General features: G+C 43.3%; 1 protein-coding gene across 4 annotated transcripts; it reads left to right on the forward strand.

The window, feature by feature from the left end:
• The first annotated feature begins 254 nt into the window (after positions 1-254).
• LOC145342006 (uncharacterized) lies at positions 255-12,078 on the forward strand. Of its 4 annotated transcripts, XM_080187135.1 has the most exons (5): positions 255-524; positions 1,695-1,876; positions 4,725-4,841; positions 6,003-7,771; positions 10,048-12,078. In XM_080187135.1, the coding sequence occupies exons 4-5, from the start codon at positions 6,112-6,114 to the stop codon at positions 10,056-10,058; spliced, it is 1,671 nt and encodes a 556-aa protein (XP_080043261.1). In that variant the 5' UTR covers positions 255-524; positions 1,695-1,876; positions 4,725-4,841; positions 6,003-6,111; the 3' UTR covers positions 10,059-12,078. The 4 variants fall into 4 exon arrangements, 1 of the variants encoding a protein (XP_080043261.1); XR_013886484.1 differs by lacking the exon at positions 4,725-4,841 and having other exon boundaries at positions 6,003-8,630; XR_013886482.1 differs by lacking the exon at positions 1,695-1,876 and having other exon boundaries at positions 6,003-8,630.
• Positions 12,079-15,246: the final 3,168 nt, after the last annotated feature.

Below are 15,246 nucleotides of genomic sequence, written 5' to 3' on the forward strand. Positions count from 1 at the left end.
CACTTATGGTTGGGGTCACTCTGGAGGTGAGGCTCTCACGGTTGGGGTCACTCTGGAGGTGAGGGTCTCAGGGTTGGGGTCACTCTGGAGGTGAGGCTCTCAGGGCTGGGGTCACTCTGGAGGTGAGGCTCTCAGGGCTGGGGTCACTCTGGAGGTGAGGCTCTCAGGGTTGGGACAACCTGTCCCAGGAGCCGGCGCCGCTGTTCGGGCTGGCTCCGCCGGGGGCAGCAGAGAGCCGGCAGCAGTGACAGGAAACCCCGCGGCTGCTCTTGGCTTCCTGTTTACGCGGGCCGGAGCGGGCCGGAGCCCAGCAACCGAGTCGGGGAGTCGGCTCTAGCCGCGACATTCAGCGGTCCCGCCAACACCCCGATCCGGTCTCCCGGCCACCCTGAGAGCACCGCGCCCATCCCCGGACCGGAGGAAGACGGAGTCGGGCGGCAGGACAGGCCGCGGCTTTAGTGGGGGATTGGGCCTGGGCCTGGCCGGCGCTCAGAGCCGGAGCCTCACCCCCCAGGAGCCAGCAGGTACTGGCAGCGGCGGCCGGCGGGAGGGAGGGAGGACGGGCAGACGGACCTATCCGGGGTTCGAGCGATGAGGCGCATGGGTGTGAGAGCGGGAGGCCCGGGATCCAGCCGCTCTCACCCCGGAGCGGGCGGGGAGGCAGGGAAGGAGGAGGCGGCCATTGTCTTGGGCCTGGCGGAGATGGCGCTGCCCAGCCCGGCCCAGCCCAGCCCAGCGGCAGGGGCACAGGGAAGGAGAGCAGACCCCGCCGGCCGGCCGCCCTGCTCCACACTGAGCGCCATGTGCCAGCTTTCATGTGGCAGCAGCTGGGCAGCATAACCTGAGCCCATGTGCCAGTGATGCCCAGAGTGATCCAGTTAAATACAGTTCCTTCCTATTCGCTGGCACCACTGCACGATTGCCCTTGATTTCTTACACCTCAGCTTATTTGCCCCGCGATCCCCGGCGTGCCCGCCCCGCGATCCCCGGCGTGCCCGCCCCGCGATCCCCGGCGTGCCCGCCCCGCGATCCCCGGCGTGCCCGCCCCGCGATCCCCGGCATGCCCGCCCCTCGATCCCCGGCGTGCCCGCCCCGCGATCGACGGAGTGTCGGTGTGCTCCTCTCCGATCGACGGCGTGACGGCGTGCCCCCCCCCCACCTGATTCCCCGGCGTGCCCCCCCCCCCCCCCCCGATCCCCAGCATGCCCCCCCCCTCCCCGAGCCCCTCAATCCCCAGTGCCTCAGCTTCATTGCCCATTGGTAACTGGCACTTTTGCATCACTAGCCCTCATTTCCTGATACCTCTCAGCTGCTGCCCTTCATCCCTGGCACCTTTGTGCCATTGTCCCTCAACTCTTGGCAGTTATGTATGCTGTTTTCCTGTATATATTAAATATCATCATTTACTATTTCACAGCCAATACTCCAAATTCCGTAACAGCACTGTGATTTCTGTAATTGAGACATGTTCAGAAACCCTGTATTAGATGAGGTACACAAGAAACATAGGAAAAACAATCCTGCATTTTATATTGAGAAGGCTACACATGATGTTCTTTGATGTAAGCTTTCTGGGTAATGCGTTGAGTCCTGTACCCAACAATAAAAAAGGCCTTTCCTTGTGAAAGTGTTTAGTGATTACATTTATAACCATCTATGTATTATAGTTGAAACCCTATTTGATGTTTCAACAGGCAGGAGAATGTTGAAAGAATGGCCTGAGTTTTCTGCTTCGCCTGCCCTCAGTTCTCACTCTGTTCATTTCAACGGACAGGAAAGTCATGGGCTGGCAAATGCAGAAGTGGTAAGCCCCCTGCTCTGTGTCTGACAGGCCTCTCACTGTGCCTGGCTTCTATTTATCACGAGAGAGGAAAAGGTTTGTTGCTGCTCCTCATATCAGTCGATTGTATTAAGTAGCGGCCCTCTGATTTGCATGTGCAGGCTGGCTTTGGTTCCCAATGGCAGGAAGGTGCAATCTAGCTCAACAGTAGCTCACTGAAGCAGGAATTTGCTGGTTACCTTAGTTGACTTAGTGTCTCCCTGCTGGTTTTCATCAGGTGCTTTGCGATCAGTAAATAATGTACCCATATCCCATTGTATAGCATTGCCATCTCAAATTCCATATTCTTTGCACTAAAAAGTTGAATTCAGTAACGCAAATAATTTTAATATAGGAAGTTGCTGCCAAAAGAAGGAATAATTGAATATCATGAATTAGCAACTGCATTAATAGTAGTCTGTGGGAGATGAATCAACATAAAATCGCATTTCAAATGAAACCTTTTTGGCAACTGAGTTAAAACTTTCACTTCACTTCTCTCCTGTTACAAACCAAAGTGATGTAATTCAGACTTCCTCCCAGTAGAAGGCTGTGCACCACATTAGATCCTGTTTAATCGTTAGGCAAACTGACAACAAATCACCAGTCATAAAAGCTTTTATACCCAAAAAAATTCCAATGATCTCACTGCCTGCATCTTTAAGCCAAGTGCAACCTAACTCTCAGAACAATTTTATTGATGTACAGATCATCATCCTGGACGCCATAGAGAAGACTAGTGGTTATAGTACTGCATGAGTAACCCAAACAACCACAAGTTCAAATGCCACCTTGGCAGACCAAGATATGGACGGTGTGAAATGAGAGTTTGTGGGTTTGCATCAGAACGAGATATGACAGTTGAAGCTGACAGAGACAGTTGTAGAAACCCAAATGATTCATTAATATTCTTTAGGACAGGGAGCACCCTTACTAGGTCTGTCCCGCCAAATGCTAATCCACAGACTGTGACTTTTAAGAACAGTTACTGTGGGTGCTTAAGGCAACTGCATTGGGCAATGTATGTGGCGTTGCCAGCATTGCTCACATCCTCAGATGTTGTGGGAAGTGATTCCAAGAAACAGCTTTCTGTTTTACCTCTTTGGATTCAGAATAGGTCTTGTTAACAAGCCAGGAATCACATACATCCCAGTGTTGTTAGTAACAGGGAGGTAAACTTTTCATGCAACTGACCATGGGCACTTTTGCCTTAGTGAGTTTTTGCACCGGGGATGTGAAAATTTTCATACTTCGTCCACTTAACTGGAAAAACATGTGGCAGCACAGTTAGATTCAGATTACTCAGAAAAGTGGTGTATTGGAATATTAATAGGTATTGGCTCAGAAAAGGTTTTCCCATGGCTTATTAGTATCAGTGCAGTTTATGGAAATTCCCATATAGACCTACACATAATGCTGCAATGAGTTTGAAAATGCAATAACAAATATACAAGGAAGTTGTCATTCATCTGCCTGCAGTAGGCTGTCAGACCTTTCCAGGAGGTACTTGGTAAGATGGTTACATTGGTAGAACAGCTTATAATGCTTGAATTTTTTTCAAATGGCTGCAGAACAAATCATTACATGCTTTTTAAAAATTCTTTCATAAGATGTGGACAGCGCCAACAACATCAGTAATTATTGCCCATCTGAAATTGCCCTTAAACTGAGTGAGTTGCCAGGCCATTTCAAGGGGCAGTGAAGAGTCAGTTATATTACTGTGGATTAGGAGTTACATGTAGGCCAGAGCACATAATGATTGCATTCCCAAAGGGACATGAGTGAATTAGATGGGCTTTTAATAACAAATGATGCTCGTTTCAAGGTCACCATTACTGAGACTAGGTTTCAATTCCAGATTTTAGTCATTTGAACCCATGTCTCCAAAATATTAGCCTGGACCAATGGATTACTAGTCCAGTACATTACACCACTATTTCCCTCAAATTAATGCTCCTGACCAGTAGAGGAGCCAGCACCCTGTTGGCCTCATTTCATGATGCACCCGTATAACAGCAAGTTGCAATGGAATTATTCAATTATCGGCTAGCTGGATAGCTCACAAAACAGTCTGCCACCGTCTTATCTGCCTCTTACTCATGTTATCCATTCGAATGACATATTAAAGAACTGAGTCACATCCTTATTCATACTTGTCCATTAAAATCACATTTAGTGCTGAGAGTTGCCCTTGAAGGTTCAGTTCCTGGGTTAAATATTTTCATTTTTCACAACACACTTTTTGAAATCTCAAGGTTCCTTTGAGCACAAGGGATCACAACATTGTGTCCAATGTTCCAAATATGGCCAAAAGCAGTAAGTTAAAGATTAAAATAACCTAACTAGTAATTAAAGTCTTTAACATATGGATCTGTTACTTAATTTGCATTGGTAACACCTTCATTGTTGGCTGTTTTTTGAAATTACTACTTATGTATGTGACATCATATTAGGATGACAATATAATGAGATATGCACATTAGGAACTAAGTTTGATAGTAACAGGTGGATAGCTGGAGTCAGATAACACTACTTGATTTCTACTTTTGCTCAGCTGTTGCTCCCCTGCTGATCTGAATGCCATGCCTGTGGTGTTTGTGCTGCCACGTTGAATCCTTTCGTGATTTTGCTGCTTATTATTTCAATAGCTTTGTGACAGTTATCAATTTAAATTTGACTTGCCTGATTTCTTACTCCTCTAATTGTGCATATTAAGGTTCTGGTAAATGTGGTTTGTAGATAGGTAGCCCTGAGCAAACTAAGAGCAAGGACTAGACTGGACTGTAGCCATTCAGAGGACTCGCCTTACATGGCTGGCCTTTTGTTCTGATTATGCAGAGTCATGGCTCTATCCAGGAACAAATGCTAATTAACCTGTGCCTGCCTCTTCAATGTTTGTTCACAGAAAGCAGTATTGTGGGCATGATGTTAAAATGGAACCAGATTTCTTCCAGCATGTAGAATGGTGGAATGTGGATTCGAGCTTGTAATGCAACCGACCATCCTTGCATTCTACCACTAGGTAACTCTTCAATCTCGGCCATATTGTCTGGTTGATGGATGTTGGCCAGGACTTATTGTGGATGTGAGAATAGGTCAGTCTCTTATCCTTTCACCCCAAAGGTGATCCAGTAACCAACAGATAAGACTGAAGTTACCAAACATCCACAGTATCATTACTACTCTCTGAGAGAACTGCCTGTTCACCAGGGCTGCACAAGCAGAAAAATATCAACATAACATTGATTCCTTTCTAACACCAGAAGCCTAAGAATGCACTTGATCTGGTATTGCCAATATTCTGTTTAAAAGATTGAAGTCAGACTGAAACATCTATGATTGACTGCATATTTCCTGGGAAGTTCCTGCTCCAGTTGTGATAAGTCTTTGTTGACTGAACACAACACCATAACTTCAAAACAGGTTCCTGATTCAAATCAAAATTAAGCTGGCGGGGGGAGATTTATTATGAAGAACCATGGGCCTGAGATTAAATTTATTGAGAGCCATTGCACTGTGACGATCCACTGCTCTCAACTAGGCAGGTTTCATTCCCTTAGTTTTGCAAATGGGCTCTTTCTCTCTGTCTTCACCTCCCTTTTACCCTATTTCTCCCTTTTAGTGGCTCTGATTTCTTTCTCCATTTAAGCAGACTGTGTGGCAATCAAGGACTCAATCCCCTTCCCAAAGTAATACCTCTATTGTAGTGCTGGTGTCACTGGATGAGTAATCCATAGCTCTGGGGGCCCAGATTTGAATCCCTCCACAACAGACAGTGAAATCCGAATCCAAAAAAAAATCTGGAATGAAGGTCTGTTGATGACCATGAAACCATTGCAGATTGTCATAAAAGCCCATCTGGTTCACTAATTTCCTTTACAGAATGAAATTGCTGTCCTTACTTGGTCTGGCCTACATGCGACTCCAGATCCACAGCAACATGGTTGACTCTTAACTGTCTTCTGAAATGGCCCTAATCAGTTCAAGGGCAATTAGGGATGGGAAACAATTGCTGGCCCAGCCAGCAGCACCTATATCTATTGATCATTTTTTAAGCGTCACTCGTTGTTCTTGCTTGGCCTCCTTCTGCACCATGCTCAACACAATCTTGTGGAAAAATGTGACAAGGACAGTTTAATTTTTTTTAAATAAAAAGCTGATTTGAATATTTTCTTTTTACCAGATAAGGCTGCCCAGTGCTTTTTGCTCAGTGTGGAATCAGTGAGAAGCGTCCATTGTTTTGACCAATTCATCTCGGGAAGCAACTATTTTCCAATGTGAGCCCGTTCAACATGACGGAGTGTTGGGAGGAGCACCCAGCTGCCCCACCCCTGGTGGAGAACTGCATTCCCCAGAACACTGAACGCGCACTTGAGTTTGCGATCGTGTTCCCCACCGACGGAACCCTTCAGCAGCATCAACCTGTGTCAGCCGAGAGTTCCCAAAAATGCAACATGTGCGGCCAGACGATCACACAGCTGTCAGAGCTCCAGCAGCACCCGTGCTTTGTTAATATGAACCGCTTCTACCAGTGCGCTCAGTGCCAGAAGACCTTCAGCCACTCCAATGACCTCTTGCAGCACCAGTGTGGCCAGGTGGAGGAGAAGCCCTTTATCTGCCACGTCTGCAAGATGGGCTTCTCCCAACTGCTGGCGTTGGTCCAGCACCAGAATGTTCACAATGAGAACAACCCTTTCAAGTGTACCATATGCGGTGAGAATTTCCAGCAGTCTTCAGAGCTCATCCTGCACCAGCGGGTTCACATCGAGGATCAACCCTTCGAGTGCACTGTCTGCAAGAAGAAATTCAAGGACTCATCGGAGCTGGTGACACACCAGCAATTCCACGCACCGGAAAAGCCCTTCAAATGTAGCGTGTGCCAGAAGGGTTTCAAAAAGTCATCACAGCTGGTCCGCCATCAGTACATCCATGGTGAAAAACCCTTCAAGTGCTCATCCTGCGAGAAGGCTTTCCGCCATGCCTCTGAGCTGCAGCGGCACCAGAGGGTGCACACTGGCGAGCGGCCCTTCAAATGCGGCCAATGCGACAAGACCTTTAGCCAGTCCTCGCACCTGGCACACCACCAGCGCATCCACTCGGGTGAACGGCCCTATGATTGCAGCGTCTGCCACAAGAGCTTCAAGCACCGCTCACACTTGATGCGCCACATGTGTGTTCACGCCAGTGAGGACGTGTTCAAGTGCGTCATCTGCCATGCAGGCTTCAAGCAGCCTGGGGAGTTGCTGCAGCATCAGTGTGCAACGGAGGCCGAGCGACCCTACAAGTGCGAGCAATGCTCCAAGAGCTTCAAGCGCGCTTCCTACCTCCAGCACCACCAGCGTGTCCACTCGGGGGAGAGGCCCTTTAAGTGTACTACCTGTCAGATGAGCTTCAAGCAGCTGTATGCACTGGTGCGACATCAGCGCACCCACACCGGGGACAAGCCCTACAAATGCACAGTGTGTGACAAGGGCTTCAGTGAATCCTCGCACCTCCTGTACCACCAGCACATTCACACTGGAGAAAGCCTCTTCCAGTGCACAGGTTGTCAGAAGGGCTTCAAAGACTCGTCAGAGCTCTTGCGCCACCGCTGTGCCCGCGTGGAGGGCAAACCCTTTAAGTGCACCGTCTGCCAGAAAGCTTACAAGCGAGTTTCAGCTCTGCAGCTCCATGAGGCGACCCATGTCGAGGAGCGGCCACTCAAGTGCAATGCCTGCGAGCGGCGCTTTGCATGCTCTTCCGAGCTGGTGGAGCACCAGTGCCGGCCTGCCAAGGAGAAGCCCCTGAAGTGCAGCGACTGTGACAAGCGGTTCAAATACTCTTCCGACCTGGAGCGGCATCGGCGTGTTCACACAGGGGACAAACCTTTTAAATGCATCACTTGTGACAAAGGTTTTAAGCAGAAGGAACACCTGATAAAGCACCAGAATGTCCACGCCAGAGAGAGTCAGTGTAAGTGCACGTGGTGTGGTGAGAGGTTTACTGAGCTAAGCTATCTGCAGGAGCACTGCCTTCAGCACACAGTGCAAAACTCCTATGAAGGTTCTGCTTGTGGACAGTGATTTTTCCTTTTAAATTTAGTTTTGAAAGCCTGATCTTGGCTAAACTTGTACAAACTGTGGCACAGAGATTTGTACGAGTTGACAGGCAGCACTAGCCCTACGGAAAGATGCTCAAGCTTTCATGGGCCATATGAGTTGTAAGTCTCCCTTCCTCCTGACCCCATTGGGTTTAAATCCAGTTTACATTCAATTTACTGATACCAACAGACCTTCATTCCAATTTAGGATTTAACCACCTATAAAATTCCCCATTCTCCATGTTCACAAAGTTAAAATGGGACAAATCAGCAAGAATGAAATGTAAATGCAAATACAACTGAGTTACCTGGCCTTGTAGGCTAGATTACCAGGACTTGAAGGGATGCACATGACCAGAGTTTGGATACCTCTGCCTGAGAGAGAGGTCCTGACCAATGTTGAAAGACCACAACCAGTTCCAGTGAACTGTAAGTCCCATAGTTTAATGGCCTGGATTCTTCACTCACTTCTGCCTGTGTCCTGCTGAAAATGTCAGGCTTTTTTAGTTGAGACTTGTGCCCCAGTGCACTTGTTTTCTGTGCGAGTTGCATCGCCGGAGAGCAAATCCCCTCTTTCTTGCGCTCACCACAGCCTTGAAGGTGATATTCCAAGATAATGCTAGTAGGTTTCTGTGACCTGCACTTCTGTGTGCATTGCCCCATCACACACACACCCACCCTACCCAAAGCCCGCCCTTCATCTGATCATACCAGTATCCACAACGTGACCAGGTAAGGCATCAGAAAAATAATTGTTTTTAGCAGTACAGATCCAGTAACTGATTGAACCATCTTTGTTGGAATAAAGTTGTTATGTAGAAAGAAATATCTGTGCATTTTGAGATCATGCTACTGTGAAGTGTGGGGTGTATTTTAGTATTATTGTTTTCTTTCAGTGGTAGCAGTGCTGTTTTTATACACTGCAAAGTTTGAAAGGCTTTTGCCTGCAAGTATCTTGTTGTGTTCAATGGTTTAGAGATATTAATTTACCTAATTTTCCTCCCACTCTTCCACTTTGGTTTGTGGACCATAACTGCATTCAGTCCTAATCCCATGATCTCCCTACTCACCACTCTGAATCACTGCAGAATTCAGTGATCCACCACTCTGGTGGAAAATTGATTCATCATGACTCATTTTATAGTAAAGGGAAAAATAAAGAACAATTATGTAAAAGGTAATGTATTTTGTAGTAGACCTGATCCTGCTAACCACTCAGTACTTTACTTACTTTCTCTGTTCCATTCTCTGACCTCCCTGCCTTGTGGGCTTAGAGGTCGATGCAGCATCTTTCTCTCAGGTTTCTGCCAATGTAACAGGCTATGAAGAAGTGCATGAATGTGGCTTTGGGGAATTTTATTTTCCGTCTTGGCCTTTACACAGCCCTAGAGCAAACAGCAGTGAGTACATGTACAATCCACATTTCCATGGCAAAGAGTACCCTCCAGTATCCTATGCCATCATGGTACCTGGGTTATGTTTGCTATTAGCTGCACCTTAAGACAAAACTTGTAAATCATCTCACAGCCTAGTTAATAGTTCACAAACAAAGACAGTAGGAAATGCTGAATAGAGACATTTGTTTTGAAAAGATTCTTTAACTACATAATTATCTGAGGGAAAAAATGGCTGTGGATTGAGTGTTTCATTAAATTGAGGCTTAAAAATTAAATTTAGGAACTTTGTTTGGATCAGGGTTTTGCATTGATAATTAAATCAGGAACTTCTGATGGATTTTTGCCTGACTTTCTGTACTAAGGTGGAAGCTGAATCTGTGATCCACTGATAGCCAGGAAGAGCTTATTCATCCACAGACCGGCAATTATTAAGAATTTGTGAATTATTTTCAGAATTCTGTGGCAAATGTGTAATTTAAAAATAGGCTTTAATTTATGTATTTTCAAGTAGCATGAAATCCAGGTCTGCCTTTTCACTGCTGCAATCTATTAAAATGCCAGCCCTGTTTTGTTTCTTTTTTGTTTTATCAGCTTCAGTGACTTGACAGAAAGATGGTTTTATAGTATGCCCTATTTTCTTAATGGCATTACTTTTAACAAGAATGTGTGATATAAATGTCCTCATGTCATATGTGGAAAGGGAACTGTGAACAGTGTTTTTTATGGGTTTTTTGCCATTTCAACGTCTACAGTCTTAATATAGAACAGGATGGATGTGAAGATTCGGACACAGCAGAGCTCGCGTGTCAAGTCTCCTTTGAAAACGAACCTGCACCATGGAAGGTTGGACAAGAAGTCAGCCAAACACGACCAGTCTAACCCTTCAATACTGCAATCTTTAAAAAGGTGGACTTTTGATGAGAAGAGTGGTATGTTGTTGCCAGTTGAACCGAGGGTGGTGTTGTTTTGTGTCATCTCCATTTTGTAAGCACTAACAGTTTGCTAATGCAGACGCTAAAAAGAAAATGCAGATTAATTAAAAAAAGAGTAGAATTAATAATACTGTCTTATCAAAATAGTCCTCAAGCTGCCTATAGGATATCTCCACGGTTACCAGTGTTTTTTTAGGAATGTAAAAGAGCTGTCTTTCCTGCTGCTGCGCATGGCTAATTGCAGAAGATAGGATTGTAGGTAATCTACCATCCTTGCTGAGTGTAAAGAGATTGTCTGATTGTAAGCCATTGAATAGGGAACTGATTGTTCTCGTCAGTGGGACCCACATAGCTCTTAGCATGTTGACTCTTTATTCAGTTGGCTTACCATTGAATATTCTCGTACCACAAGTGTGATGTGTTTCAAAAAAAGTGTCACAGAAGAAAGTTTTTATTTTATTACAAATCAATTTTATTTTGTTTGGGCTACCATAAACACAAGGTGGTGAGCAATTTACTTTCAGGGTTCAGATGACTACCATAAATCCCGCAAGCAGTTTATGAACGTTATCAGAACACAGAAAATCAATTGCCGCCTTCATACTCTTGCCACCTGTAATTTTTTTAATATACGTAGTCTTAATAAAGTTAAATCAATGCTAATGAAAGTTAACTAGTGCTGACTGATGTGATTACTGCAGAATAACAACTGCTTTATAGAAGAGTATAATGGAGCAACTTTGCAGTTCTCAATTAGAATTATAGAGGAATTAAAAGCGTGTTCTGTGTTGTTGGTGTCTGCCACAGCTGTGGAAATAAATTCTTTTAAGTGGACCGTTTCAGATCTGAACCATCTCATACTTTTTAATAATATTTCTGCCAAAAGTATAATTAACATCAGATTCTAATGATCCCAATTTAACATGCACACAACAGGGGCATAGTGTCTGTCTCTCCCTGCAACCTCTCATCCTGTTGAGCCTTCTGACAATTGTTTGTTATGTTGGTATCACAGTGATCCCTTAATACCCCAAAATTTCTGTCCACTCCTATTTGAAAATGTTATTTTCTCTGACATTTCTTTAGAGTTTTAAAATATACGCTAGCCCTGATGTTAATAAATCTCTCTGGGGGACTGCATTTTATTCCCTTACTATCCCATCTTCATTCTCCCCTGAGTTCTTAATTTAGTCATTTTAATTTAGTTTTCATCTTGTTCAGTGGTTTGTAAAAATGACAATCTTAACTGTACACTTGAAATTGGCCCAAATGATAAATGGTTATATGTGATCTATTCCCATGAAATACATCCAGATTTCTTTTTATTGGCTTGTGTATACAACTGTTTTTATTTGAATCTGTTTCAGTCTAAATTACTTCTCTGCCGCCAGGAAGGACTGATTGAGGAAATTCAAATAATTGGGAATGTAAATTTGAAGAAACTGCCTCGCCAGCACATTCAAAAGTGTGAAGTTTAATCCTAGGGCTTTTTATAGGAAGAGGAAAAACAGAAAGCTGCTGACTACTGCCGTTCACATCTCCAAGGCATATCTCATTTGAAGAGTTCAACCCCACTGGCTAGACCTGTTGCATCCTCATATTGACCTTTCCTATCGTCTTACTGGATTTCTAGATTTCCTTCACTTCTGTGCATCAATTCACTAACTTGGCATGTTTGACTCAGAATGGTCTAAACCAGCATTTCTTCAACTTGACAGCGTTTACAAATGCAAAACTGTAATAGCTGCTGATGGAAGGTTTTGATTCATTTCCTTTGGCACAAAGCCTGTGAAGCCACCTGGACAAAAATGGAACCTAACCTTGCAAATTAAAAAGAAATCTGACCCACTCGATCGGTGGATATGTGACAAAGTTATTTTTAGATGATGCTGGATTTTTTTTTGATAGCCACATGCAGACTATCACCATAAAAGGTCCCAGTTTTATTAAAGTATCTTAATTCTGATAACAGAACTACAGCACACAAATACAATTTTAGGTGATCTCAGCGAAACAAGTGACATTCATTTAAAGCTTAAGTACATTAAGCATCTACGTACCAAACCAACCTATAAATGGTCTGAGTAATGAAGCAAATGGGAAACTAATTGCATATGTTCCCAAAATAATGATAGGACAACACTAGCGCCAAAAGAACAAAATAATCGATAAAAATTATGCAACTGTTTGAACAGTAATGAAATGTAACTGAAATGTTATATTTCATACAATTTGAAACATAATGTATATATAATCAGGACAAGCCCATACAAGTTGACGAAGATTTTGGGTAAAACTTCACAATATCTTTGTAAGACCACAGTTGGGGTAGTGTGTTCAGTTTTGGCTACCTTGACACAAGCAATTAGCTTGTATTGAAAAGGGAACAAATAAGAGTAACAAAGATAAATTGAGTATGGTTAAGCCTTACAGTTCGCAAAGAAGTGGAGTGGGAGAATTGTGCCAGAGGCAAGCAGTTGATAACTTGAGGGAACTAGATCAATTAGGTTAATGTTGGCATTAGGAAAATAATAGAATCCTTGCTCAAGGATGTAATGGTAACACATGTAGAAACTGGAACTAGATGGAGTAGTCAGTGTCAATTCTAAAAAGGTTCATACTTGAGCAACCTTATTAAATACTTGGAAGAAGGATAGATAAAAAGTAATGCAGCAGATATATATTTAGATTTTCAACATGTAGAGTCAGCCCAAATAGCAAACAATGTATTGCAAGCTGGCAAAAACAGTATGGGTTGAAGGTCATTACTTTGGGAAGTGCTGGATCCACTGTTCATCATCTCTGAAAAGATTTGGATAAAATTTGTACATAGTATCAAAATTGGTAATACAGCTAATACAGAAGATTGGAACAAGAAAACATTAATAAACTTGCCAAATAAGTGTGTATTTGACTAACAAATTTCAGAAAGTGAGGGAGATAAAGGAGGCCATGAATTCCTTTGAAAATATGTCTAAATGGGGATAGATGAACTTCTGAAGTTGGGTGTGCAGATAAACTGATCACTAAAAACAGTGATGAAGATGTGAAAAGGAATGCAGGTTTATTTCTTAAGGGATGGAATTGAAAAGTATGATAAATGTGAATGGAATCTTGGTTTGACCATGCTTAGAAGATTATGAACAGTTGTCATCTTCCATTATCAATAGGATATGGAGACATTGCGAAAGGTGAAAAAATGATTCACTAAGGTGACAGCAGAACTGGAAGAACGTAGTTATCAGCTTGGACTGAATGGACTGGAACTGTTTAGCAAAGAGAGGCCTGAAGGGTGGCATAAAAGTTTTTAAGATCATGAAAGGATTTGCTAGGGTAGCTTTAGAGAAAGTGTCTCCACTTTAGGCAAGATCAGCACTCGGTGTCATACTTGTCAACTAGTTACGAATAAATCTAAAAGAATTCAAGAGAAACTTGACTTGAGGGATTTTCCTATTTCATATTAATGACCAGCTTTCTCTGCCCCACAAATGAAAGTGACTTTACTCTTTAATCTTTTTCCAATCTCTCTATTTCTCCCCCTTGCATCTTCACATTTTGCCTCTCTAGGCAAAGAGTGAGTGCTCAAAATCCTTTGTTGTTGCCATTCTGCCATTGGTCACTGAGGTACACAAGAATGATCCAACAGCTCCCTTCTCCCAGTGAGGCTTTTGTTTAATGCATTTCTGTGAGAATCTGCCTGGCAGTGGAAATTCTTCGGTTCTTCACCCAGAAAGTGTTTAAAATGTGAAACTTGCTAACACATGGCATAAGTGGAATAAATAACATGCAATAAAAGGAATGCCAATTCATACATGGGGGAAGAAAGGTTACAAAGATATGTTGATGAGAGTTCAATGATATGAGCTTGGAAGAGGCTCCAAGCTTAAACACCAGCAGACACCTGTCAAACCAAATGACCTGTTTCTATTACTGTTGATAGTTTCTATCTGTACTGCTCTGAAGCGTTTGGTTAGATTATGTTCTTAAATCCTGAAGTGGGACTTAAGCCCAGAAACTTGACTCAGACAAAAGTAATTCTAACAGAGCCAAACTAACACACAACACGAAAAAAGAGGTGGATATGTACCTGTTCAAGCACAAAATGAACAAGAAAGATAATTATAGACACTGATGACGAAATACTCTTCAGAACCATGGTTCCATGCCAATTGGACAATGTATTTATAGTTCAATTGATCAAATCTGAATAATAGAAAATTTTAAAGTTAGATTGCTGTCATTTGTTCATCTTCAAGATCCCAAAGATTTTCAGTTCTCTTTTATCGTTTCATTTCACCTCAGATCAAGTAAATTATGTGGTGTTGAAAATGGTGGGCTCACTGGGCCAGGAAGTGCCTCTTCATTTCATACTTTATTTTTAAATGTACCTGCCATGAAAGATGCTGTTACAATTTGTACTTTCCCCTTTTTTTATATAAGATTTAAGAGTGGAGAAAATCTTATTAGCGATGCATACCATGTGTGGGATAGTATGTCCTGTGACTAAACATTCCTCCTGAGTTCAAGCAATGTCCAGCAAAATGCAGACATCCACCATGTTCTTCAGCCTTCTCCAAAAAGGTAGCTAACCACACCATTAAATTATTAGGTTACACTACTGGTAGGAAACCTGCACCTTGGGGGCCACATGCAGCCCATCTGAGTGCGGCCCATGAAACGTTTTGTTGACCGTTGCCTGTGCATAGGGTTGCCACATTCAGCTGATTTCCGTACGTGTAGATTTTCTCCTGGTATGATTTGAAGTGATGTACATGTAAAGCAAGGACAAATGAGGTGTGGACTGACTGCACACAACGCTGACTGTGAAAGTCATGCTGTGTATTTCAAAATGTTAGTACTTCTTTTGTTTTTACCATTTGAAGTTGATAGTTATATTAATATATAAATGATTAACATTTACCGTAACTCATTATGAGATATTTGGCATGTATTAAACGTATTCATTCATGGTTAGAGATCAAGCTTGATTTCAACTTTGCAGCCCACCGAAATGAAGCT

The sequence above is a fragment of the Carcharhinus amblyrhynchos genome, chromosome 4, assembly GCF_965287045.1.
Source record: "Carcharhinus amblyrhynchos chromosome 4, sCarAmb.v2.hapA, whole genome shotgun sequence".
NCBI lineage: Eukaryota > Metazoa > Chordata > Chondrichthyes > Carcharhiniformes > Carcharhinidae > Carcharhinus > Carcharhinus amblyrhynchos.

Coding starts and splice junctions, on each gene's coding strand:
- LOC145342006 (XM_080187135.1), top strand. CDS start 6,112: ATGACGGAGTGTTGGGAGGAGCACCCAGCTGCCCCACCCCTGGTGGAG.